This window comes from Microcaecilia unicolor, chromosome 12 (genome assembly GCF_901765095.1).
Source record: "Microcaecilia unicolor chromosome 12, aMicUni1.1, whole genome shotgun sequence".
Classification (NCBI taxonomy): Eukaryota; Metazoa; Chordata; class Amphibia; order Gymnophiona; family Siphonopidae; genus Microcaecilia; species Microcaecilia unicolor.
In genome coordinates this window covers 39,202,719-39,228,736 of record NC_044042.1, presented here as the reverse complement: position 1 = coordinate 39,228,736, position 26,018 = coordinate 39,202,719, and the positions used below count along the sequence as shown (strand labels likewise).

At 44.9% G+C, this 26,018-nt stretch overlaps 1 protein-coding gene across 2 annotated transcripts in view; it reads right to left on the bottom strand.

Moving 5' to 3' along the window:
- Positions 1-26,018, bottom strand: part of DIXDC1 (DIX domain containing 1) — a 156,201-nt gene that overhangs the window by 97,998 nt on the left and 32,185 nt on the right. For both annotated transcript variants that reach the window (XM_030221001.1, XM_030221002.1), the window contains exons 4-5: positions 17,302-17,542; positions 12,140-12,247 (exon numbers count right to left, since the gene is read on the bottom strand). In XM_030221001.1, the coding sequence (XP_030076861.1) occupies positions 12,140-12,247; positions 17,302-17,542 (349 nt within the window). The remainder of the gene's footprint in view (positions 1-12,139; positions 12,248-17,301; positions 17,543-26,018) is intronic.

Genomic DNA, 26,018 nt, shown 5'->3' with positions numbered 1-26,018 from the left:
CAAGTCATGCCAGAATATGACATGCTTTGCCCCTGACTCATCCTGAAAATGGCACTGTTGTGTGATGCGGATATAACAAAAGAGAGGGAACGAAGTACAAACTAAAGTCCAAACAAAAAAAACAGCACCACGGGCCTTTAAAAATGGAACACAGTTCTTTAATGAATGAGCCTTGACAAAAAGACCCGACACGGGCCGTGTTTCGGTGACTAGCACCTGCGTCAGGGGTCACAGTGATGATGTGGAAAACTTGGGGAATAACTCAAATATATTCCTCTACAATATATTATTCCTTACCCCACGTCTCATATAGTAAAAGCTACAAAGCACCAAGGCACTTTCACTTTCTGTATCCAAATGGATGAAAAAAAAAAAAAAAAACAGGTAGCAATACAAGCTTTGAAACGCAGAACAGAGAGCCAAGTACTGTTTTTAAATAAAAGTATTTAAGAAGGGGAATTCCATCACCCCTTGTTTTTTAGCTTTGACCCCTGACGCAGCCTGAGTGCGAAACATGGCTACGTTGGATTTGTTTTTTGATTCACACCAATAAATTATTTCATACTAGTAAAAAAGGCCCGTTTCTGACACAAATGAAACGGGCGCTAGCAAGGTTTTCCTCGGAGTGTGCATGTTTGGGAGAGTGTATGTGAGAGTGACTGTGTGAGAGACAGAGTGAAAGTGTGAGTGTGTGTGTATGAGAGAGAGAGAGAGTGAGTCTGGGTGTGAGGGTGTTTGTGAGAGAGCGTGTGTATGAGAATGAGAGTGTGTGCAAGTGTGTATGTGAGACACAGTGTGAGAGAGAGTGTGTGTGTGTGTGGGCGAGAGAGAGAGTGTGTGTGAGACACAGATTCTCTGTGAGAGTGAGTGTATGAGACCAAGCGAGTGTGTGAGTGACTGTGTGGCACATAGAGAGTGATTGTGATACAGTGTGAGACAGAGTGTGTGAGAGTGAGAGTCAGAAAGACATTGTATATGAGAGAGAGAGTGTGAGCCGTGCCCTCCCAATCCATGGCCATCTGTCCCCTGCCCCCTCCATTCATCCTTTTCCAGCAATTCCCCTCTCTCCCTGAGCCCTGCCCTCCCAATCCATGGCCATCCATGTTTCTCTGTCACCTGCCCCCTCCATTCATCCCTATCCAGCATTTCCCCTCTCTGCCTGAGGCCTGCCCTGCAATCCATATCCATCCATGCCCATCTGTCCTCTCCATTCATCCCTATCCAGCAATTCCCCTCTCCCTGAGTCCTGCCCTTCCAATCCATGCCCATCCATGCTCCTCTGTCACCTGGCCCCTCCATTTTTCCCTATCCAGCATTTCCCCTCTCTGCCTGAGGCCTGCCCTGCAATCCATATCCATCCATGCCCATCTGTCCCCTCCATTCATCCCTATCCAGCAATTCCCCTCTCCCTGAGTCCTGCCCTTCCAATCCATGCCCATCCATGCTCCTCTGTCACCTGGCCCCTCCATTTTTCCCTTTCCAGCATTTCCCCTCTCTGCCTGAGGCCTGCCCTGCAATCCATATCCATCCATGCCCATCTGTCCCCTCCATTCATCCCTATCCATCAATTCCCCTCTTCCTGAGTCCTGCCCTTCCAATCCATGCTCCTCTGTCACCTGGCCCCTCCATTTTTCCCTTTACAGCATTTCCCCTCTCTGCCTGAGGCCTGTCCTGCAATCCATATCCATCCATGCCCATCTGTCCCCTCCATTCATCCCTATCCATCAATTCCCCTCTTCCTGAGTCCTGCCCTTCCAATCCATGCTCCTCTGTCACCTGGCCCCTCCATTTTTCCCTTTCCAGCATTTCCCCTCTCTGCCTGAGGCCTGCTCTGCAATCCATATCCATCCATGCCCATCTGTCCCCTCCATTCATCCCTATCCATCAATTCCCCTCTTCCTGAGTCCTGCCCTTCCAATCCATGCTCCTCTGTCACCTGGCCCCTCCATTTTCCCTTTCCAGCATTTCCCCTCTGTGCCTGAGGCCTGCCCTGCAATCCATATCCATCCATGCCCATCTGTCCCCTCCATTCATCCCTATCCAGCAATTCCCCTCTTCCTGAGTCCTGCCCTTCCAATCCATGCTCCTCTGTCACCTGGCCCCTCCATTTTTCCCTTTCCAGCATTTCCCCTCTCTGCCTGAGGCCTGCTCTGCAATCCATATCCATCCATGCCCATCTGTCCCCTCCATTCATCCCTATCCATCAATTCCCCTCTTCCTGAGTCCTGCCCTTCCAATCCATGCTCCTCTGTCACCTGGCCCCTCCATTTTCCCTTTCCAGCATTTCCCCTCTGTGCCTGAGGCCTGCCCTGCAATCCATATCCATCCATGCCCATCTGTCCCCTCCATTCATCCCTATCCAGCAATTCCCCTCTTCCTGAGTCCTGCCCTTCCAATCCATGCTCCTCTGTCACCTGGCCCCTCCATTTTTCCCTTTACAGCATTTCCCCTCTCTGCCTGAGGCCTGCCCTGCAATCCATATCCATCCATGCCCATCTGTCCCCTCCATTCATCCCTATCCATCAATTCCCCTCTTCCTGAGTCCTGCCCTTCCAATCCATGCTCCTCTGTCACCTGGCCCCTCCATTCATCCGTATCCAGCAATTCCCCTCTCTGCCTGAGGCCTGCCCTCTCAATCCATGGGCATCCATGCTCCTCTGTCCCCTGCCCCCTCCATTCTTCCTTTTCCTGCAATTCCCCTCTCTTCCTTCCATGACCCCCCCTCGCATCCATGCTCCTCTCTCTCCCATGTCCCAGCCTGGCCCGCCCTCTTGTTCCCCCCCCCCCCCCCTTCGCATCCATGCTGTTGTTTTTCTCCTACCCTCCTGCTCCCAGTGTTCAACTTTGCTGCCCACCCTCTTCTATCCCTCCAACATCCCTTTTTTTTTTTTTTTTAATTTACCTCCGTGGTGGCGGTTTCGGCAGCGCAGCGTCAGGGAAGGGGGCGGCGTTTCCGACGTCTAGCCTTCCCTTCGCTGTGTTCCGCCTTCTTCTGACGTCATCATTGACGTCAGAAGAAGGCGGAACACAGCGAAGGGAAGGCTACAGACGTCGGGAGCGCCGCCTCCTTCCGTGACGCTGCGCTGCCGGAACCGCCACCACGGAGGTAAATCTAATATACTGAAACGCACCGTGCGTGGGTGCGATCAGTTTGTTTGTTTTTTTTTCTGCCCTCGCGATCCGTTTATTTTTCCCCGCCCTCGACGTCATGATGTTTGACGCGAGGGCGGGGCAGCGAGTCTTGGTCAGTGGCTTCACCACCACGAACTTACGAACCGTCTGGGAGTCTGAGTGACTTCAGAACGTTGTCCTCAGAACGTTGAGGGTGCCTTTTATTATATTAGATGTTTTCTATCAGTCTACCTTTTTTACTATTATTGAATATATTCGGCTACAATTATCCCCTTCCCAAAAGAGCTTACATTTTAAAGGTGTAAATACTATGAAGCATTCTGTACATGTTTAACACATGGGAAAATGGTACTATAAAATTGCACTGGGTATACACATGTATAATATTCATTTCATTTAAAATACTTCTACTCTGCCCTTTCACCTAATAGGGCAGAATACAGTAACAATAAGTAAAACAATAATTGTTCAACTTTTGAAAGATAAACCTACAAAAACACAATATTATATTATTATTAAATCTCCTTTTACAATGGTTGCTAATCAGCAATAATATTTCCAGCTTATCAGCTTCCAGAGGCCAAAATAAAATTGGATGAATTGAGCCCTGGCTAATTAAATAACAATAATGTCACAGCCATTATGAGGTCACATATAAGGTCATAAAGGCAGTAAGAACAGCTGAGACCCCTTGGCCACCACTCCCTCTCTCCCCCCCCCCCCCCCCACTGCGCTTTCAAACCCTGAATACAAATCCTAGAGTGCTATAAACACTATAAACACGGTAACACAGAACAGGAATTAAAAGAACAAAGACAATGAAGTGACAAACGCCAAATTCAAAATCTGTCACCAAAAACCTGAGTTACAATGATAGGGTCTGATATTCTAAGAGGCATATTTTCAAAGCACTTTGGGAGGCTAAGTTCCATAGGTTTCTATGGAACTTTGGGAGGCTAAGTGCTTTGAAAATATGCCTCAAAGCGAGTTATAGGTTTGCCCGTATCCAAATAAAATCAGACTGTTTATTTTAACTCACTAAACAGCCAAATTTTATGCAGAGGATGAAAGGGCGAGTTTAGGGAGGGGCAGAGGCAGCAAATATCCATTTAGCTGTAGTATTCAGCCACTTACCCCTAGATTCTATATAGTGCGCCTAGCGTTCCGGGCTGAAATCCAAGCGTATCCTATCACAACGCGCATAACTCAATTGGCTTAACAAGCTAATCAGTGTTGATAACAGCACCTAACAAGCAATAATGAGCACTAATTGGCAATAATTAGAATTTACGTGAACTCACTAAGCATTTGTCTGTAATGCACTGCGCCTAAATTCTAATGTGTGCAGTTCAAAAGAGGCATTTTGTGGGCATTCCAAACTTTACACGCGTAGTTATAGAATATGGCCCAGTGCGCGTAAAATTACACGCAGGGGTTTTCGCCATGTTTTCATTTGTATAAATGGAGGTGTGTAGTTTTACGCGTTGGGTATCAACTAAGCGCATTCTATATACTGCGCCTAGATCTTATACAATACGCTTATGCAGAAATGATTTCCAATCATATTTTTAAAGCAACATATACAGAATCTGGCCCTTAATAGATGATATCCATTTAAGTTTGCTGTGTAGCAGGCCTGAATTAAATAGATAGTTCTCTTAGGCTTCGGCTACTGGTGTCATGGTTCTTGCAGCTGTTCAGATGGCGCCGTGTCCAAGTTTCCTTGACCAAAGTTTCAGCCATCCTTGTTGTAGATTTCTTCAGGATCCAGGATGAAGAAAACCACAGCAAGATGGATGAAACATCAGACAAGCAAACTCAGATGTGGCACCCCTGGACAGCTGCCTGCATCACAGTGGTCACTGCTTATACATATATTTGGTGGTGCTCCTTAAAAGGACAGGTACATTCAGAGGCACTATCTAGTGAAGCACTGGCACTGGTGCTTAACTTTACATGGTGACCAAACCCAGCTGAAAATCAGGCCCTTAAGCCTTAAACCACTGGCCTGTGCTTTACTTTTCAGTTGCACTTGTGGACTGCTGCCCAAGGCTTTTTCTTTCATAAGACAAGTCAATTTCCATCTGACAGTACTCCTGTTTTTCTTTTGGTAAATGTTTATTTCTGCTGGACAAGCACACGCACAGTACTCCTCTATTAATCTAAAGATGAAATGTCACTTTTAGCACCTCAGAAAAATATTAGTTTTCCCCAGGAGGACACAGTAGTCATATACTTTGCTGGTAATTTTTGCCTTCATTGAAAGTAATATTTTTGTCACGTCTGTGGCCGTGCCCACCCTCATACTTACCCTGTTTCTGGGAGGCAGTGGCTGTGCTGGCTTCTGCTTGTCTCTGTCTCTGTCTTAGTTTCTCTCTGGCTCTGTGTGCTGATTGCCCTACTGAACCTCACCTGTGTGGGGTATGCCTCTTCCAAGATGGCTGCCGACTCCTCTATGCCAGTATCCAAGATGGCTCCCGCTGTTCCTTCCTGTGGGCTGACTTCTCTGTGTGTCAAGCCTCTGTTTGGATGCAAGGACAGGTGATTGCTGCAGCTGTGCCTCTGGTGTTGAAGGGCTTTATTAATCACTTAGAGACTACAGCCCTTGCCTTTGCATTTCGTCTAAGGGCCCTGGTATGTAGAGTGCTCTGTACACTGCTACATTGTTTGCTCTGTGTATGTTTCCGGTGTTTGACTTGTTAGCTTGGGCACAGCTTTGTTTGTTAGCTTGTGTACAGCTTTACTAGTTCTCCTGAGTTTGCTCTATGTATGTTTCCAGTGTATGACTTGTTAGCTTGGGCACAGCTTTGTTTGTTAGCTTGTGTACAGCTTTACTAGTTCTCCTGAGTTTGCTCTGTGTATGTTTCCAGTGTATGACTTGTTAGCTTGGGCACAGCTTTGCTTGTTAGCCTGTGTACAGCTTTACTAGTTCTCCTGAGATTGCTCTGTGTATGTTCCTAGTGTATGACTTGTTAGCTTGGGCACAGCTTTGCTTTGTCAGCCTGTGTACAGCTTTCCTGTGTTTGCTTAGTGTATGTTTCTTGTGTATGACTGGTTTGCTTGGGCATAGCTTTCCTACTAGCTTATGTACAGTTGACTAGTCTTCTTGTGTTTAGCCTGCTGGTTTTCCGTGTGTGTTTTCTTTTGATCTGGAGCTTCAGTTGCCAGTACTCCTTGATACTGAGGCTCCAGCCATAGTCTTGTTCCTTGACCTGACCATTGCTTTGAACCTGCCTGCTGCCGGAATCCGGACATTCTCTGCCTGTCTGCCTTGCTTTCGCCTAGGTGCCTGGGGGCACTTCTGGATCCTGATTCCTGCTGTTCCTGATTGCAAGTTCCAGTTCCGGTCTTTCCTGTAAGTCCTGCCGGCTGCCCGAACCTGGGGGCTTAACCCTCGGGGAAAGGCAGCTAAGCGTAGGTGAAGCCTAGGTCCAGTGTGTTCCAGTCCAGCGGGTTCCGGACCCGTGGGTTCCGCTCCAGTGTGTTCCAGTCCAGCTGGTTTCACTCCTGTATGTTCCAGTTCAGTGGGGCCACTCCAGTGTGTTCCAGTCCAGCAGGCTCCACTCCAGTGCGTTCCAGTTCCGTGTATTCCTGTGTAGAACTCCAGTCCGGGGTTCTGGTCCAGTCTTGTCTCATCTCTACCTTGAAGGTGATCTTGCCTGCCACTGCCGCTCCACGGTAGTGGCCCAAGGACTCACGAAACCAGTGCTCCCGGGGAAGAAGCCTGACAGTATGCCAAGGTCCTCGAGCACGCGACAATGTTTCTAATATATTTTTTGTTATTAGCCCCCATACATGCCTGGCATAGGGGTAATTTTAAACAGGTCACCTGGAAAAGTTTCCAAAAATGTGCCTAGTTTAAGCCTATGTGACGTTATACATTAGGCTTCTAGAATAATCTTCATTATGCACAAATGCTCTCACACAATTTATATCTGCTCCAAGGAAGGTGTACCCTGTGTGTGTCAACATATAAATATTCACATACCTCACAGCTGTGTCCCATCTCTGCCCAAACCCAGCCTCTAGGAACACCTATGTATGCAACAGCTAGCAAGTGCAGCTGGCAAGCACAGGCCTCAATGAAGGGGCCACTAAAATTGTTAACTCCTCTCTTGTGGAAGGGCAGCTGCCAACAACACTAAAAAAAGGCTCTGGTAGGCCCCCTCCTGAAAAAGAGCTTCACTGACCAGCACAAGCTCAAGAAACTACCCACCACTCTGTAATATTCCGTTCCTGGCAAAACCTACAGAACAGAAGCTGCATTCAACTCAGTGACTGGCGAGATCTATGTTAGACCTGAGTGCAGACAGATAACAATCAGTTCTGTTCAGCAACATCATATCAACACTGTACTGCAGGGTGCCATAGGGATCCATATAGTACCTGTTTTATATAATATCTACCTCAAGCCTTTAGCTCAGCTGCTTCACTCAATGGAAACAAAATTCTGTGTCTATGCTGATAATGTGCACCTACTCATACCCAGTGAACCAGATCTATCCACAGCTTTGAGCAAACTGACTGCCTATCTAACAGTAACTTAGGATGGAACGGACAAAAAACAACAAACTCTGCCTTAACCAAAGCAAAACAGATTCTGTGGGCTCTCAACACAATTGGACAAGTATCTGACTTCAAAATACCTTTTGAGAAGTATGAACTCCCCCTAAAATCACTCCTAGACTCATCACTTACTTCGAGCAAACTTTAAAAACTACAGCAACTACGATATCTCTCTCTATATATATTAAAAAGATAAGTCTAACCACAGTTGTCCATGCCATGAGATAAACGTCACAACTGGACTACTGTAATGTCCTGTACACTGGTTAAACCAAAGAGAGTTTGCACCAGCTTCAACTAATTCAGAATGCTGCCGCACGACTGACAGAAGACTGCAAGCAGCGTGACCACACCATTCCTGCAAAAACTACACTGACTGCTAGTACCTTACATTTACAGGGCTAAATTTAAAACTCTTTGATTTTCAAAGTCTTCAGAACAAATGGGCCAGAGTACTTAAAAAAATAAATTAGCCCTCTACACACCTTTGAGACTTCTAAAGTCCTCTCAAGAAGCTTCACTACCTGTAATCTCATCAAGACATTGCACAAAGAATGATACCTGTTAGTGAACCTTCTCAGGAGTAGCCACCACACTCTTGAACTTACTCCGAGAGGGGTTATGTCTAACTCAAGACTACCTGTACTTCAGGAAGCAGGTGATAACCTGGCTCTTCTCCCAAGCCTTTAATACATGTAGTGACTGACTATCCACTCACTCTGTACTTGGACTAGCTTGCTGCACACCCTGTAACTCAGACCAGTTCCTCATATGGTAGGGTAATGCATTTGATATACTACCTTTCTGTGGTACAACCACAGTGCTTTACATATTATATACAGGTACTTTTCTGACCCTAGTGGGCTCACAATCTAAGCTTTTTTGCACCTCAGATGATAGAGGGTTAAATGACTTACCCAGAGTCACAAGAAGCTGCAGCGGGAATCAAACCTGGTTCCTCTGGTTCTCAACCAACTGCATTAACCATTAGGTACTCCTCCACTGGACATATGATTTACCTTCAATTTAGCCACTCATCTGTTTATCCCATTTACTTTCTACTACCCATCTTATCCTTGTCTATATATATATCAACTACACTTGTTCCCTCGGCTACATATTTCATTGTATAGGAATAACAAGATTGGCATCACATCAATGTAATTCCAATGTTCTAATGCATACTATTAGGTGTTTCATGGGTATCATGCTGACATTGTGGAGGAGTGGCCTAGTGGTTAGGGTGGTGGTCTTTGGTCCTGGGGAGCTGAGTTCAATTCCAACTTCAGGCACAGGCAGCTCCTTGTGACTCTGGGCAAGTCACTTAACCCTCCATTGCCCCATGTAAGCCGCACTGAGCCTGCCATGAGTGGGAAAGCGCGGGGTACAAATGTAACAAAAAAAAATCTGTGTTGACTGTTCTTCCGTGCTATCTATTACGGTATCATTCATAGTCTGCTGACATTTATCATATTCCTGTTATATGACTGTTTTATAGTACTGTTAAATGCATATATTTCTGATACTATATCACTGTGAAGAAGCAGTGTGTTTTAAGCCTGTAAAATGTATTAGATATTTTCCTATTTTAAGTATGTCCTGACATGTATTTCTCCTATTTGGCCAGCAGGTGGTGTTTTTTTTTGCTGTAAAGCTGTTATAGGGAAGTGAATGTTCTTTTTCTTTAACATAAGCAGGAAGCAAGCAGCAGTATACTTTTAGATTGTAAGCTCTTTGAGCAGGGACCGTCCTTCTATGTCTAAATTGTACAGCGCTGCGTAACCCTAGTAGCGCTTTAGAAATGCTAGTTAGTAGTAGTAGTAGTAGTATACTTTCAAATCTTGTTGACTGGGCTCTGATTGGCCCAGGAGCTCATTTCCTTTAGAGTGTACTAATTTTGCCTTCAGTCCTAGCCAGGAAGAAAAGAGAGCACAATCTCTTTGCTGAGGCTCAGTAAACAAAGTTATATATCCTGATCTTCCCAGGTACTTTTCTAGGAAGTATGCAAATGTTTAGTTTGTTATAATTGATCCATATTTCAGTTACCTGTTATTGTTTGATAATTGCACACTTTTTGTTCAGTGTTCAATTTTTGAGAATAAACATATTTGTTTGACCTGCTTGTCTGGACTGATAAAAGAATCCTGGTGGTTTGTGTGTTGGGTCTGTGAGTGCTTTCTGGGAACTATGGGACCACTGGGAGTGTGGCCTCTAGTAACCTAGAAATCACTGGGGATAATTTGAGAGAGGGAGACTCACCCACAGGCAGTTGTGACCCAGTCAGTGGGAGGAGAGTGCTAGTGTAGAGCACAAGCGGCAGGTGCAGGTGGACCTGAGCTGTGCTTGGGGAAAGACCCTCAAAGTGGCCACGGGGTAACCTCAGGCGGGTGGCTAGGCGTTTCGTGACAATCATGTTAATCCTATTACTACATTTCAATCTGCAATTTCAAAGATTAACTTATTGACTGTATTTATGTTTATATTTGGTCATTACAAAATTGTAACTTTTATGTTAAACAGTACCTGCTGTATAGTGCCTTGGGTGCATCTCTTCATAAAGGTGGTTAATAAATCACAATAAATAATAAGTAAACCTGAAATAGTACATGTGCTCCTTGCTGGCACATGCGCTTGTACACACATATTCAGTTGCACAATTTTATAATAAGCATTTTCATGCTTTATAAAGTTACCTAACATGGGAGAGCAATTTTATAAATTTTTCTGTCGGTAAACTGTTTACCTGCCAGCTGAAAACTGTCCACCCCTAATGTGAGTAAAAGAATTTTCACTGTTCATATTGATACTTTCATTAGAGGCCAAAAGAAGGCATGGCCATATCAGGGGACAGAAAAGCTGCACTTTTCAAACCCTGCAAACACTTCTGGGGGGCAAATTTATAAAAGAGTTTTGATACATAAAGACCTTTTTACACATGTAAAAGGATTTTATAAAATTACCCCAGGGGTTAAATGTAAGCTTGATGAAAAAGCCATGCACTTTTTCATCACCCACATGTACCATGCTCAGGGGTGGAGTCTGGGGGGACAGCGTGGGTGGAGACACTATTTACACAATGTGTGTTTACAGGCGTACTTCATGAAGAATCACTTATATTTGTTCCCAAGATAGCGTAAATATCCACAGCTTAAATCTAGCTGTGATTTCTGCTGCTGTGCCCTTTAGTAGTTTTTATAAAGATACATAGGGGCTCATTTTCAAAGCATATATACTTACAAAGTTCCATAGGTTGCTATGGAGCTCATTTTCAAAAGAGAAAAACGTCCAAAAAGTGGAATAAATTTGCATTTCGACATTTTTCTCACAAAAACGTGCAAATTGGTATTTTCAAAACCAATTTTTAGATGTTTTTCTATGAAGTCCGTCAGAAGTGCATTGAAATCATAAGGGGGTGTGTCAGGTGGGTGTCGGGGGCATGTTAAGGGCAGGATGTGGGTGTTCCTTACACTTGGATATTTTTCAGCCATAATGGAACAAAACAAAACCGTCTAGAACTAAAACCAAGACATTTTGAGCTAGACCTGTTTTTATAATGAATAAGGTACAAAAAGGGGCCCTGAATGATCAGATGACCACTAGAGGGAATCAGGGATGACCTCTCCTTACTCCCTCAGTGGCCACTAACCCCCTCCCACCCCCAAAAAATGTGATTTAAAACATTACTTGCCAGCCTCAGATGTAATACTCAGGTCCATTAGAACAGCATGCAGGTCCCTGGAGTAGTTTAGCGGTTGGTGCAGTGCACTGCGAACAGGTGGTCTCAGGCTCATACCTCCCCCTACCGGTTACACTTGTGGAGGAAACTGTGAGCCCTCCAAAACTCACCAGAAACCCACTGTACCCAAACATAGGTGCCCCATTCACCCGTAAGGGCTAAGGTAGTGGTGTACAATTGGGGGTAGTGGGTATTGGGTGGGTTGGGGGGGGGGAGCGGCTCAGCAGACAAGATAAGGGAGCAATAGTGAAATATGTACATGACAGCATTTTATGAACTCCACTGCAGTGCCCCCTAGGGTGCCCTATTGCTTTCCTGGGATGTCTGGGGGACCAGTCTACTAAATATGCTGGTGCCTCCCAATCCTAAAGCCAGCCCTATGAACTGTGTGAAAACTCCTCCAATAATAGTAACACTGTATTTGCCAAATGGAAAAGACCTCTATACCCACCTGTTTTGCCCAATTGCATCCTGCTTACTGAGACCCGACTCCATATCTGCCAAATTCCATCCTTGCCCTTACTATTCTGCCCCCACCACCTCTCCTTCTCATACCTGTCGAGACCTGCCTCTGTTTGGTCACTGCTATCTCTGCTGATGGGTGATTTCAGGCACTGACCACTTTTTTAACAAAAAATGTCTTCACATTTTCCCGAGCCACTCTCCTTCCATCTTCCTATCACCGTATTTCATGAAAACAGCTACCTTGAGGACTCGGATGCAGAAGGTGTCCCCTGATGCCCTTCATACTGCTGCACCATTGCCCGCACGCTCCAGTATGGTTTTTCAATTTCTTCATCCAGACTGCTGGTTCTGCAAGCAGAAAACACACTATCGTTGATAAGCATTTAAAAAGAGTGCATAGCTATATCCTGTGGGAACAAGTACCAATAATATTTCTGTCCTGCCATGCTTCCAAGTCCAGATTATTGTCTAGTTCAAGATTTTATCTTTCAGTTTGGTGCTCTAAATCCGAGTATTATCCTGACTGCTGTTACAGTGACTAGTATTAAGGGGGCAACCCCCTAATTCCTCCAGTGGAATGCTGGTCAATAGCAGCTGTTTACCAAATCCCAAATGTGCTTGGTAGCAAGTGTAACTCCCAAGATCGATCTTTTAGGACATAGACGTGTGGAGGGGCATTTTCGAAAGGGACGTCCAAGTTGCAATTTGGACGTCCTTGCAAAACGGCGAAATCCAGGGGCGGGGAAATCTGTATTTTCGAAACAAGATGGATGTCCATCTTTCTTTTTGAAAATACCATCATAGACGTCCAAATCCTTAAATTTGGACGTCCCTAGACATGGACGTTTCTGACTTTCGACGATTTTTGAAACCAAAGACGTCCATGTCAAAAACAGCCAAATGCAAGCCATTTGGTTGTGGGAGGAGCCAGCATTTGTAGTGCACTGGTCCCCCTGACATGTCAGGACACCAACCGGGCACCCTAGGCTCCCAGGATCATAGCTCCCTTAACTTTGTGTGCTGAGCCCCCCAAAACCCACTACCCACAACTGTACACCACTACCATAGCCCTTACGGGTGAAGGGGGGCACCTATATAAGGGTACAGTGAGTTTATGGTGGGTTTTGGAGAGCTCGCTGTTCCCTCCACAAACATAACAGGTAGAGGGGTATGGGCCTGGGTCCGCCTGTCTGAAGTGCACTGCTGTACCCACTAAAACTGCTCCAGGGACCTGCATGCGCTGTCATGGACCTGAGTATGACATCTGAGGCTGGCACGACATATTTTGAAAGATGTTTTTTGAGGGTGGGAGGGGGTTAGTGACCACTGGGGGAGTAACGGGAGGTCATCCCCGATTCTCTCCAGTGGTCTTCTGGTCATTTCAGGCACTTTTTGTGCCTTAGTCGTAAGAAAAACAGGTCTGGGTGAAAGCGTCCAAGTGTTCGTCAGGGACGTCCTTGTTTTTTTCCATAATGTGTCAAGGATGTCCAAGTGTTAGGTACGCCCAAGTCCCGCCTTTGCTACGCCTCCAACATGCCCCCTTGAACTTTGACCGTCCTTGCGACAGAGTGCAGTTGGAGACGTCCTAAATCAGGTTTCGATTATACCGATTTGGACGTCCCTGGGAGGATGTCCATCTTCCGATTTATGTCGAAAGATGGACGTCCTTCTCTTTTGAAAATGAGCCCTTTAGTCTCCTTCTAAAATGGAGAAAAAACATCTATGATCTTGCAGCATTCTTGTCCTGCCCAAAACACACCAAGACCCCATCCTCTTGCCATTTATGTGCACTTGGGTTTGATGTGTGCATATCTTGGCTTTGTAAAATGGGGACTTAGTTGTTTATACAAGATAAACATTTAAGTGCTGGTTTACGAACCTATTGGATGCGAATAAGGCTTGTAAAATGAGGACCCATATTACTGCTTATTTTGTCCAATAAAATGCTGTTGTGTTTCTAAGGTTGCAAGATAGACAGTTATGTACTGGCACATAATGGTTATGTGCTGGCTTTGAACCTATTGATCTTTTATACAGTTGTTTTTCTTAAAAGGATGACAATACTGCACCCGGCATATAAATGAAGTGTACATTTCTTCTGTATTTCAGAACAAGCTCTATGTCAGCAGATTCTATTCTAAAATACTGGTGAAACTTAAGACATACTGACCTGCACGTCTCAATTTTGACTTCTACGACCCGTCTAAAACAGGGCTGATAATCTGTCAAGCATTATAATTTTCTCATTCAGTAATAACCAATATGGACAGGTCTGGTGGCTCACTGGCATGCTGTGCACTGCCATGTGGAGGGATCTATGTTTGATTCCCAGCCCAGGTCTTCAGCTTTCCAGGTTGGCTGAAGGTGGGGATACTGTGAAGGCAGTGTTCTTGGTCACTTGGTGGAGGGAGTCACAGTCACCATGCGATGGTAAAACCTTGTGGCCAAATTTAGAGCCCAAGCCCATTATGCAGGTTCTGGAAGGACATCTGGTGAATTGCTGCAATGACTATAATTAGATTGTAAGCTCTGTTGAGCAGGAACTGTCTCTTCATGTTCAAGTGTACAGCACTGTGTATGTCTAGTAGCGCTATGGAAATGATAAGTAGTAGTAGACTAGACTGAAATAAGTTGGGTGGGTATATAAAATAATAGAAAAATCCTTGGACAGTTGTGAATGAGGGCCCATGTTGCCAGGATCCCAACCCTGGTTTCAAATGAGCTGTAAGCTCAAAGGAGAAGGAAACTGCTGGGTCTAAACAGCAATCAGTAATAGCAAACAAACTACTTACAAAATAACATACTAAAGGCCTTGCCCATCTCCTATAGGCATAGAAGGCGACATCCCTGCCAGCAAAGGTAAAGGGGTTCTGGAGGGGGGCCAGAGCCCAATGTGGGAAGGGGCCAGGTCCCCCCATGGCTACACCACTGCTACGTGTGAGCCTTGTCATGCTTCACTCCTGAATACACCCCCTATGCAAGATACACGTATATCTAGAGAATAACGCATAGACAGAATATTGGCATATACATATATATTCTAAATATTTATGTGCATAACAGGCACGTAAATACTAGCACCCATTTTCTAGAATTTCCCCATAGTGGACCAGGAGTCTCTCAGGTAGAAAGGTGTGATTGTGGGGATTTATATAAATGTGTTCTTGTCAGGTACAAAATTACGTATAAAAATGTGGAAATTGAAACGACCACAAAGATGTGTGTATTCCTTCCTCCCTATCCCTCTGATATTTCTGCTTACGTTCTAATCTTATATGCTTACCAGTACTGTATACGTATTCCCCCCAGATTCTACATACAGTAAGTTGTCCAAAGTTGGGTACCCATATTTGGGTGTGCAGCACAAGTGCATAAACTAATTAACCGCTTGGGTGCTAACAACCAATTAATTGGCACTCAATTTTATAACGTTGGACGCCCAAAGTATCTGGCACACAACCCAAAAGGAGGCGTGGTCATAGGGAACGGCATGGGCAGATCAAGGGCCTTCCAAATATTTAGGTACAGTGTTATAGAATACTGGGGTTACACACCAGTATTTTACAGGATTTAGGCCAGGCTTCGGCTGGCGTAAGTCCTCATGCCCAAAGTTGGGAGCAGGAATCCACTCTCAGCGCTATATTCAATAAAGGGCGCTCAAATACTGTGTGCAATTCTGGTTACATCATCTCAAAAAAATATAGTGGAATTAGAAAAAGTACAGAGAAGGGTGACGAAAATGATAAAGGGGTTGGGACGATTTCACGATGAGGTAAGGCTAAAGCAACTAGGGCTCTTCAGCTTGGAGAAACGACAGCTGAGGGGAGATAAAATAGAGGTTTATAAAATAATGAGTGCAGTGGAACTGGTAGATGTGAATCACTTGTTTACGCTTTCCAAAAATATTAGAATTAGGGAGAACACAATGAAGCTACAAAGTAGTAAGTTTAAAACAAATCGGAGAAAATATTTCTTCACTCAATGTGTAATTAAACTCTGGAATTTGTTGCCAGAGAATGTGGTAAAAGCAGTTAGCTTAGCGGGGTTTAAAAAAGGTTTGGCTAACTTCCTAAAAGCAAAGTCCATAAGCCATTATTAAGATGGACTTGAGGGAAAATCCACTGTTTATTTCTAGGACAAGCAGTATAAAATGTACTGTACTGTTTTGGAATCTTGAAAGGTACTTGTAACCTGGATTGGTCCACTGTTGGACACAGGATGCTGGGCTTGATGGGCCTTTGGTCTGTCCCAGTATGGCAACGCTTATGTTCTTATGTAGCCTTTATAGAATAGTGCTTAGTGCAAATTTTTCCCACACTTAGCACAAATTTGAGAGCCCACTATACCTTCAAGCACCAAGTCTATATAAACTATGTTATCACCTACTGGGTATACAATTTGTGGTCTGTCTTCAAATAGTAACATAGCAAATGACAGATAAAGACCTGTTTGGCCCATCCAGTCTGCCCAACAAGATAAACTCATTTTACATGGTATGTGATACTTTTTATGTATACCAGAGTTTGATTTGTCCTTGCCATTCTCGGGGCACAGACCGTAGAAGTCTGCCCAGCACTGTAATGCCATACTGTAATGTCTGCACAGGTGTACAGGTTCTTAGCTTGGTACCTGAGGATCAACCTGACTGATCTGGTCTTCAGGATGTCCACAATGAATATGCATCAAATACAATGAGGCAGTACATGCAAATCTATCCCATGCATATTCAGTGTGAAGGTCCTGAAAACAGCAAGGTGGTCTCCCAAAAACCTGAGTGTGAACAAGTGACACAGCAGAGCACTGATCGACTTAGATTAGTTACTCTATATGAGGAGCAAAAACAATTTAAACACATTTAAGAATTAAATAAAAAATGAAAAGCATTTAGCAACACTGCCAACCTGCTAGTCTGAAAGGCCAATTAATATGTGATAACAGCCCATATTAATTATGTGCAAACGAGTTCAGAGTTAAATATGATCAATAAACAATTTCAAAAATCCCAACTACACCTGTTTCTTACAACAATGGCTCTGAATTGACATTTGTATACTGTAATGCACGTTGTTTAGCTATGCAAACATAGGCAATAAGCTAATTTACATAATAATGCAAGTCATTATCTAGTTTTGCACAGATTAAATGTGTGCAAGAGTTAAATGTGTGCAAAATTTTGCAGATTAGCAAATGCTATTTCCTGATTCAGTTTTGGAAATTTCTGCACATCTTAGTACTTCCATCTCCAAGTCTAATGCCATTGTGTTGTTGAAGCATGGAATGCACAATAAAAGCTACGCTGAGACTCCTGCAACAAAGAAGCCAAACAATGAGTTCTGAAAGTCGAAATTAAGTAGGTACCATGCAAGGTGACAACTAGGGGCTTTTTTCCCCCTTTATGTTACCTCTGCCTGTAGCGAAAGACATCTCGCCCTGACCGGGACACATCCTGCCGCACGTCCGCCAGGACAGTTACAGCTCCCTGGGCGACAGCAGTGGCGGAACGTGGTCTGTGATTGGATGATGACATTGTTTCCTTCTTGCCTGCTGGACTCCGATTGGTGGTTTTCCCAGTGCTGGGTTTGAAGTGAGCAGCCAGTGCAAGGATCAACCTCATGATGGATTTCAGGTTTCCTTCAACTATATCTGTTTGGTAATTACCATTTTAAAGAAATGAAATAAAAAGATGGAAAATGACAGGAAGGACAATACCTTAAATAAAAGTCACACTCTTACAGCATTTTTCATACAAATGAGATCTACATGCGCTTTCCTAATGCAATTGCATGTACAACCACCACTTTTTTAATGCTTGGTTTCTGCATGATTGGAGACAGGAACAATTATCGCATTTTTCGGACTATAAGACGCACTTTTTCCCCCAAAATTTGGAAGGAAAATGGGGAGTGCGTCTTATAGTCCAAACGTAAAGAAATTCGACTTCTGGGATCCCCAGCCCACCCTCCCTCCGAGTTCTGAGATCGCCCACCCTCCCTCCGAGATCGCCCGCCCTCTCTCCGAGATCCCCTTCCCTCCCGCCCGCCCTCCCGAGTTCCCCTTCCCTCCCGCCCACCAGCCCTCCCGAGTTCCGAGATCCCCTTCCCTCCCTCTGAGTTCTAAGTAATTTTTCCTAGTCGGGGCAGCAGCAGAAGCGAAAACCATGCAGCCTCGGCACGTCACTCTTCCCTGTTCTGTTTTTCCCACTGAGGGCGGGAGGGAAGGGGATCTCAGAGAGAGGGCGGGCGATCTCGGAGGGAGGGCGGGCTGGGGATCCCGGAACTCGGGAGGGAGGGAGACGGACGGACCCTGGAAACGGGAGACATTCGGACAAGATGCACCGGAGCACCTAGGTTGTAGAGGAGGAAAAAGGTGCGTCTTATAGTCCAAAATATTTTTTTTCCTATTTCCCTCCTCTAAAACCTAGGTGCGTCTTATGGCCTGGTGTGTCTTATACTCCTAAAAATACGGTAGGTCAATATTCAAATGCTGCAGTTGGGAGGTTTTTTTTTTTTTTTTAAATGCTGGTTATGATGTTTAAGTAAGTTATCAATACTCAGCACTCTGCTACCCATATAGTGAGCAGTGCTGAATATACATAGAGACTGCTGACCGGCACCAGCTCACAGACAGCAATGATAATAAGACACAGTAATATAGTTAATTTAGGGCATTCTTTTTTGCTGGTCTAAATTTAATCTGCATCTCTATATGGATAGCATCTGAGTATCACTGGCTATCTTTAATGATTGGAGGAATGCTCATGCTCCATCCTTGTCCCTCTTCCCAACAGACATGAGACTTTGGCAAAGTATTCGTAGGCCCCTCGTCGCTTCTAAAAAATGCTCAGAAGTAAACTAGCTGTACACTGCCTTCTGCAAATCAAACCCAATTTTGTAGAACCTGTGCAAAATTGTAAAGTGGGAGTCCCAAGTCACCAGTCTGACTACTGCCTGCTTCCCACCCCACACCTCTGTGAAAATTTGATAGTTTGGGACTGGTGTCTCTAGAGGATCTTTTAAATATCCGAGCAATGCTGAACAAGAAACGTAAGTACATATATATTCCAATTTTTAAACTGCCTGCAAAGCTACAAAGTGTGCAGGTATTTTTAACCCACACTCTTTACACCAGTTTTCAATGTAAAATCAGATGCATATATGCACTCTGGAAACTGCCAAAGGAAAAAGTACTTGCACGGCTCTGCACCTGTTTTTTAACAACCAAAATGGCACAGATAGTTTTGAAAATCCAAGACTACATACAGTGGTGGAAATAAGTATTTGATCCCTTGCTGATTTTGTAAGTTTGCCCACTGACAAAGACATGAGCAGCCCATAATTGAAGGGTAGGTTATTGGTAACAGTGAGAGATAGCACATCACAAATTAAATCCGGAAAATCACATTGTGGAAAGTATATGAATTTATTTGCATTCTGCAGAGGGAAATAAGTATTTGATCCCCCACCAACCAGTAAGAGATCTGGCCCCTACAGACCAGGTAGATGCTCCAAATCAACTCGTTACCTGCATGACAGACAGCTGTCGGCAATGGTCACCTGTATGAAAGACACCTGTCCACAGACTCAGTGAATCAGTCAGACTCTAACCTCTACAAAATGGCCAAGAGCAAGGAGCTGTCTAAGGATGTCAGGGACAAGATCATACACCTGCACAAGGCTGGAATGGGCTACAAAACCATCAGTAAGACGCTGGGCGAGAAGGAGACAACTGTTGGTGCCATAGTAAGAAAATGGAAGAAGTACAAAATGACTGTCAATCGACAAAGATCTGGGGCTCCACGCAAAATCTCACCTCGTGGGGTATCCTTGATCATGAGGAAGGTTAGAAATCAGCCTACAACTACAAGGGGGGAACTTGTCAATGATCTCAAGGCAGCTGGGACCACTGTCACCACGAAAACCATTGGTAACACATTACGACATAACGGATTGCAATCCTGCAGTGCCCGCAAGGTCCCCCTGCTCCGGAAGGCACATGTGACGGCCCGTCTGAAGTTTGCCAGTGAACACCTGGATGATGCCGAGAGTGATTGGGAGAAGGTGCTGTGGTCAGATGAGACAAAAATTGAGCTCTTTGGCATGAACTCAACTCGCCGTGTTTGGAGGAAGAGAAATGCTGCCTATGACCCAAAGAACACCGTCCCCACTGTCAAGCATGGAGGTGGAAATGTTATGTTTTGGGGGTGTTTCTCTGCTAAGGGCACAGGACTACTTCACCGCATCAATGGGAGAATGGATGGGGCCATGTACCGTACAATTCTGAGTGACAACCTCCTTCCCTCCGCCAGGGCCTTAAAAATGGGTCGTGGCTGGGTCTTCCAGCACGACAATGACCCAAAACATACAGCCAAGGCAACAAAGGAGTGGCTCAGGAAGAAGCACATTAGGGTCATGGAGTGGCCTAGCCAGTCACCAGACCTTAATCCCATTGAAAACTTATGGAGGGAGCTGAAGCTGCGAGTTGCCAAGCGACAGCCCAGAACTCTTAATGATTTAGAGATGATCTGCAAAGAGGAGTGGACCAAAATTCCTCCTGACATGTGTGCAAACCTCATCATCAACTACAGAAGACGTCTGACCGCTGTGCTTGCCAACAAGGGTTTTGCCACCAAGTATTAGGTCTTGTTTGCCAGAGGGATTAAATACTTATTTCCCTCTGCAGAATGCAAATAAATTCATATACTTTCCACAATGTGATTTTCCGGATTTAATTTGTGATGTGCTATCTCTCACTGTTACCAATAACCTACCCTTCAATTATGGGCTGCTCATGTCTTTGTCAGTGGGCAAACTTACAAAATCAGCAAGGGATCAAATACTTATTTCCACCACTGTATGTTGTTGTCTCCCTTGATCAAACTCTGACCCATGAATGTCTCTGCTGCAGTGTGGATAAAAGTAGACACATTTTTCTACAACTTGTGCACTTTTAAACCCAGACAGGATGAGCACATTTCAAATGGACCATTTCCATTTAACAAGAAAAAAAAAATGGCTTTGAAATTTGCTCTCTTGAAATTCTGGCACCACAGGATGGATGGGTATCCTCCCTCCCCCCAAATGTAGTAAAGCAAAGTGGGGGAAGTCCCTCTGCCTCTTTCACCCCCTGGAGTATGACAACAGCCCTATGAAGTAAACGGCAGAAGCAGGCTCTTCCGCTAACATAGCACCACTCCTGTTTGGCCTGTGATATTTGGAACCTCAAAGTTTGCAACCTAGACAATTTCCTTTCTTGCCAATGCCCACTACTTGTCCATGTAGAAAGAATGGTGCCAGCACTCAGATCCAAGACTGTCTTGGGGTGGGAGAAGGGGGTAGAAAAGAGAATCAGGACCATCACCAAGTGTTCCTAACCCCTACAGCAGTGGTTCCCAAACCTGATCCTGGAGGCACCCCAGCCAGTCAGGTTTTCAGGATATCCACAATGAATATTCAAGAGAGAGATCTGCATGCACTGCCTTCACCTCATGCGAATCTATCTCATGAATATTCAGTGTGGATATCCTGAAAATCTAATTGGCTGGGGTGCCTACCAAACCACCCCCACCTCTCCCTCCCCTTGTCCGTTCTCCTATTTCCTCAACCCCTCCATCCTTTTCCTCCTTCCCTGAAGTCACTGATGAAGAAACATCACATCTTCTCTCCTCCTCAAAACGAACTACCTGTTCCTCTGATCCCATTCCTACCCACCTTCTTAACACCATCTCTCCTACTCTCACCCCTTTTATCTGTCATATTCTCAATCTCTCTCTTTCCACTGCGACCGTTCCTGATGCCTTCAAACATGCTGTGGTCACACCGCTCCTGAAGAAGCCTTCACTTGACCCTACCTGTCCTTCCAACTATTGACCCATCTCCCTCCTCCCCTTCCTTTCCAAATTACTTGAACACGCCGTTCACAGCCGCTGCCTTGACTTTCTCTCATCTCAAGCTGTTTTTGACCCATTCCAATCTGGTTTTCGCCCTCTTCATTCAACTGAAACTAAACTTACTAAAGTTTCCAACGACCTGTTCCTGGCCAAATCCAAAGGTCTCTATTCTATCCTCATCCTTCTCGATCTATCCGCCGCTTTTGACACTGTTGATCACAGCCTACTCCTTGATTCGCTGTCTTCATTTGGATTCCAGGGCTCTGTTCTTTCCTGGTTCTCCTCCTACCTCTCGCTTCACACCTTTAGTGTACACTCTGGTAGATCCTCTTCCACTTCTATCCCTCTACCAATCGGTGTGCCTCAGGGTTCTGTTCTCGGTCCTCTCCTGTTCTCCATCTACACTTCTTCCCTTGGCTCTCTGATATCATCCCATGGCTTTCAATACCATCACTATGCTGATGACTCCCAAATCTACCTCTCTACCCCCAAAATGTCAACCAGCATCCAGACCAATATTTCAGCCTGCCTATCTGATATCGCTGCCTGGATGTCTCAACGTCATCTGAAACTTAACATGGCCAAAACCGAGCTTCTCATCTTTCCCCCTAAACCTACCTCTCTTCTCCCCACTTTCTCTATTTCTGTGGATAGCACTCTCATTCTCCCTGTCTCATCAGCTCATAACCTTGGGGTCATCTTTGACTCCTCTCTCTCCTTCTCTGCTCACATTCAGCAGATTGCCAAAACCTGTCATTTCTTTCTCTATAACATCAGCAAAATCCGTCCCTTCATCTCTGAGTACTCTACCAGAACCCTTATCCACACTCTTATCACCTCTCGTCTTGATTATTGTAACCTGCTTCTCATCGGCCCTCTTAGCCATCTCTCTCCAATCAGTCCAAAACTCTGCTGCGCGACTCATTTTCCGCCAAAGTCACTATGCTCACATTAGCCCTCTCCTTAAGTCACTTCACTGGCTCCCTATCCGTTTCCGCATTCAATTCAAACTTCTCTTATTGACCTATAAGTGCATTCACTCTGCCGCTCCCCAGTACCTCTCCACTCTTGTCTCTCCCTACGCCCCCCCTCGGGTACTCCGTTCTGTTGATAAATTTCTCTTATCTGTCCCCTTCTCCTCTACTGCTAATACCAGGCTCCGTTCCTTTTATCTTGCTGCACCTCACGCCTGGAATAGACTACCTGAGCCTGTACGTCTAGCCCTGTCTTTACCACTGCTTTTGACTCCTAACCACCACTCACCTGCCCTGTCCTTTTATCCTCACCTCTTTATTCCCTTACCCTTATTGTTCTGTCTGTTTACCTGTCCTATCTAGATTGTAAGCTCTTTGAGCAGGGACTGTCTTTCTGTGTATGGTGTACAGCGCTGCATATGCCTTGTAGCGCTATAGAAATGATAAGTAGTAGTAGTAGTAGTGCCTCCAGGACCAAGTTTGAAAACCACTGCCCTACAATAATCTCACTCCCTTTAACCAGCTGCACAGCTCAGGCACAGTGTGACATCAACCTCTTCTTTGACATACTGGTGCCTCCTCTGCTTTCTTCATGAAACAGAAAGAGAACCAGGAACGAGAGGATGAAAGAGAGAGAGAGAGAGAGAGAGACAGACAGACTACTACCGTATTTTCTCTCTCTTTCTCTCGCTCTTCTCCCTCTTCTATTGGTTCTTTTTTCAGATTCAGAACAATTTTTTGGTATGATGAAATTTCTACATGTGTGTCATGAAACATCTAGCCACCCGCCTGGGGCTACCCCACAGCCACTTAGAGGGTCTATCCCCAGCAAAGCTCAGGTCTGCCTACACCTGCATCTTGTGCTCTACACTAGCACCCTCCTCCCACCGACTGAGTCATAACCGCCTCTGGGCAAGTCTCTCACTCTCGAATTATCCCCAGTGATTTCTAGGTCACTGGAGGCCACACTCCCAGTGGTCCCACAATTCCCAGAAAGCACTCATAGACCCAACACACAAACCACCAGGATTCTTTACCAGTCCAGACAAGCAGAGGCAATAAACTAAAAGGAGTGTTTATTGTCTGAAAAACTGAACAGTGAAACAGAAAAAGTGCAATCAGCAGAACAATAACAGGTAACTGAAATATGGATCAATTATAACACTAATTAAACAATGGAGCAAAAGCCAGTACATTCTAGAGGAAATTGAGCTCCTGGGCCAATCATAGCCCAGAACAAGAAGTTTCAAAAATAGCTGGCCACATCACTGCAGGTCTTTTCTCTGTAACAGCTTTAAACATAAACATGCATCATCTGCTGGCCACACTAGAGAAATACACTTCAAGAAATAATACAAGTTACAGATCAGATCCATGTCACAATATAACATGGATAAAAGGTATAAAAAAGAAAAACAGTATATAGTAGTGCTAATAACAGCAATTATAATTGGCAAACTACCCAGTTTTAATAGGGATATTTCAGACTAATCCTAGTTTTGAACTTACATACTAAAGAAGTGAGATATTTAGAGTATCTGATTCTATCCATTTAAATCAGTATTGTTGGTCCCTTAATCCATCATGATAGGGTTAACAGAAATCCATGGCTGGTCTAAAATGTCCCTACTAGAACTGGCAGCTCTAAGCAGGGCACAGACAGGTTAATAGTATGTACACATACCATGTTCTAGTGATGTTCTGTTTCTGGTCACAGCATCTGGGGCTAGTGTCCCATTTCTAATAACCAGTACCCTGCAGACGACTGTTTATGAAGTGAAGTTGATCTGGAGGACCCTTCTGTAATTTTCCTTATGGCCCTCAATTTGAACTTCAGCCATTGGCCACGTCAGCACTAGAACAGGGCCATGGACCAAACAATATTTTCCCCAACACAGAATTGGAGACTAGAGAGCTGGGGGCGGGACTAAGAGATTTGTCTGTTCAGCTCCTCCGATCAAAATTGTACTCCACTGCCCTGACTGGCTCTATGCTTTCTGCTCCATTTAGTCCCCTTCTCACACAGAGGGCAGGCTGCTGAGATTAGGATGATGACAATGGAGCCGAGAAACTAAAACTATCCAGCCCCCTCCTTCCTGTCATTTCCCAGGGACCAAAGCAGTACCATCATTTATCAGCAGAAAAAAAAAGCCCTGCCTACACCTAAATCACTGCCAGATTCTAAAGAAAACTGCTTAGCTGGCAAGGAAACGCCCCCCCCCCCCCCCCCCCCCCCCAAAGGTCTCACTGGCCCAGGCTGCTGCAGGTTCCACTAGATAAGAATTCATTTTCCAAGACCAGAGAGAAGATTTTCATCCCTGCTATTGCTGCTCTACGCTTTCAACACTAATTGGGTTCACTACACTAACCTACTTGCTTCTTTGACTTCCTTAAAACATAGCAGCAGCGAACTCATTCTGAGTCTGTGTTCCTAGTAACTTCATCCGTTAAACAGACATCAAAGCAGCAGCTCCACTATTACGCTGCCCATCCTATCACATTGCTATTTATTTATATAGATTTTGCTCACACCTTTTTAGTAGTAGCCAGGGCTTTTTTTGAGGGGGTTCTCGGGGGTACTGAGTACCGGCACCTGTTCCAGTGTCTCCTAAAATTGACCCATGGACCACAAGTTTTAATGAAAGAGCTCAGGCTCAAGACACCAATTCTGCCTTGTCATATATTCTGTGACTGATTGCAGGGGGCCTGGCTATTGTGGAGTGAGTCCCTCAGTGATCACCCCACCCCTGAAGGGTGGCCTGGCATTTGAGTACCGGCACCTTTTTTGCTATAAAAATTGCACTGGTAGTAGCTCAAGGTGAGGGCTCACAATCTAAGTTTGTACCTGAGGCAATAGAAGGTTAAGTGACTTGCCCAAGATCACAAGAAGCAGCAGTGGGATTTGAACAGGCCAGTGCTCTAACCACTAGGCTACTTCGGATGGTATGTGTTGACAGTGTAGTTTGTAGGTAATTCAGGGAATACTTCTCATTTGCCCCAGTCACATTGCACTGTTCAACTGCCTTGTGCAGCTCTCTGCTAAGATATTAAAGCAATTTACAGCAGGAACTGGAAATGACTCTATAAAGCAGAAGTCCTTAATCAATGGTGCCCGAAGAAGTCAATCGGGGTAGAAAAGCATCTTGAAACCTGAAGCAATTTATTGAAACTTTCTAAACAGAGTGAAGGCAGTTAGGATGGTTATTGGCTGATTTTTGGAAAAGGATGTTTTGATAGCTTCTCACCACTTATGAAAGAT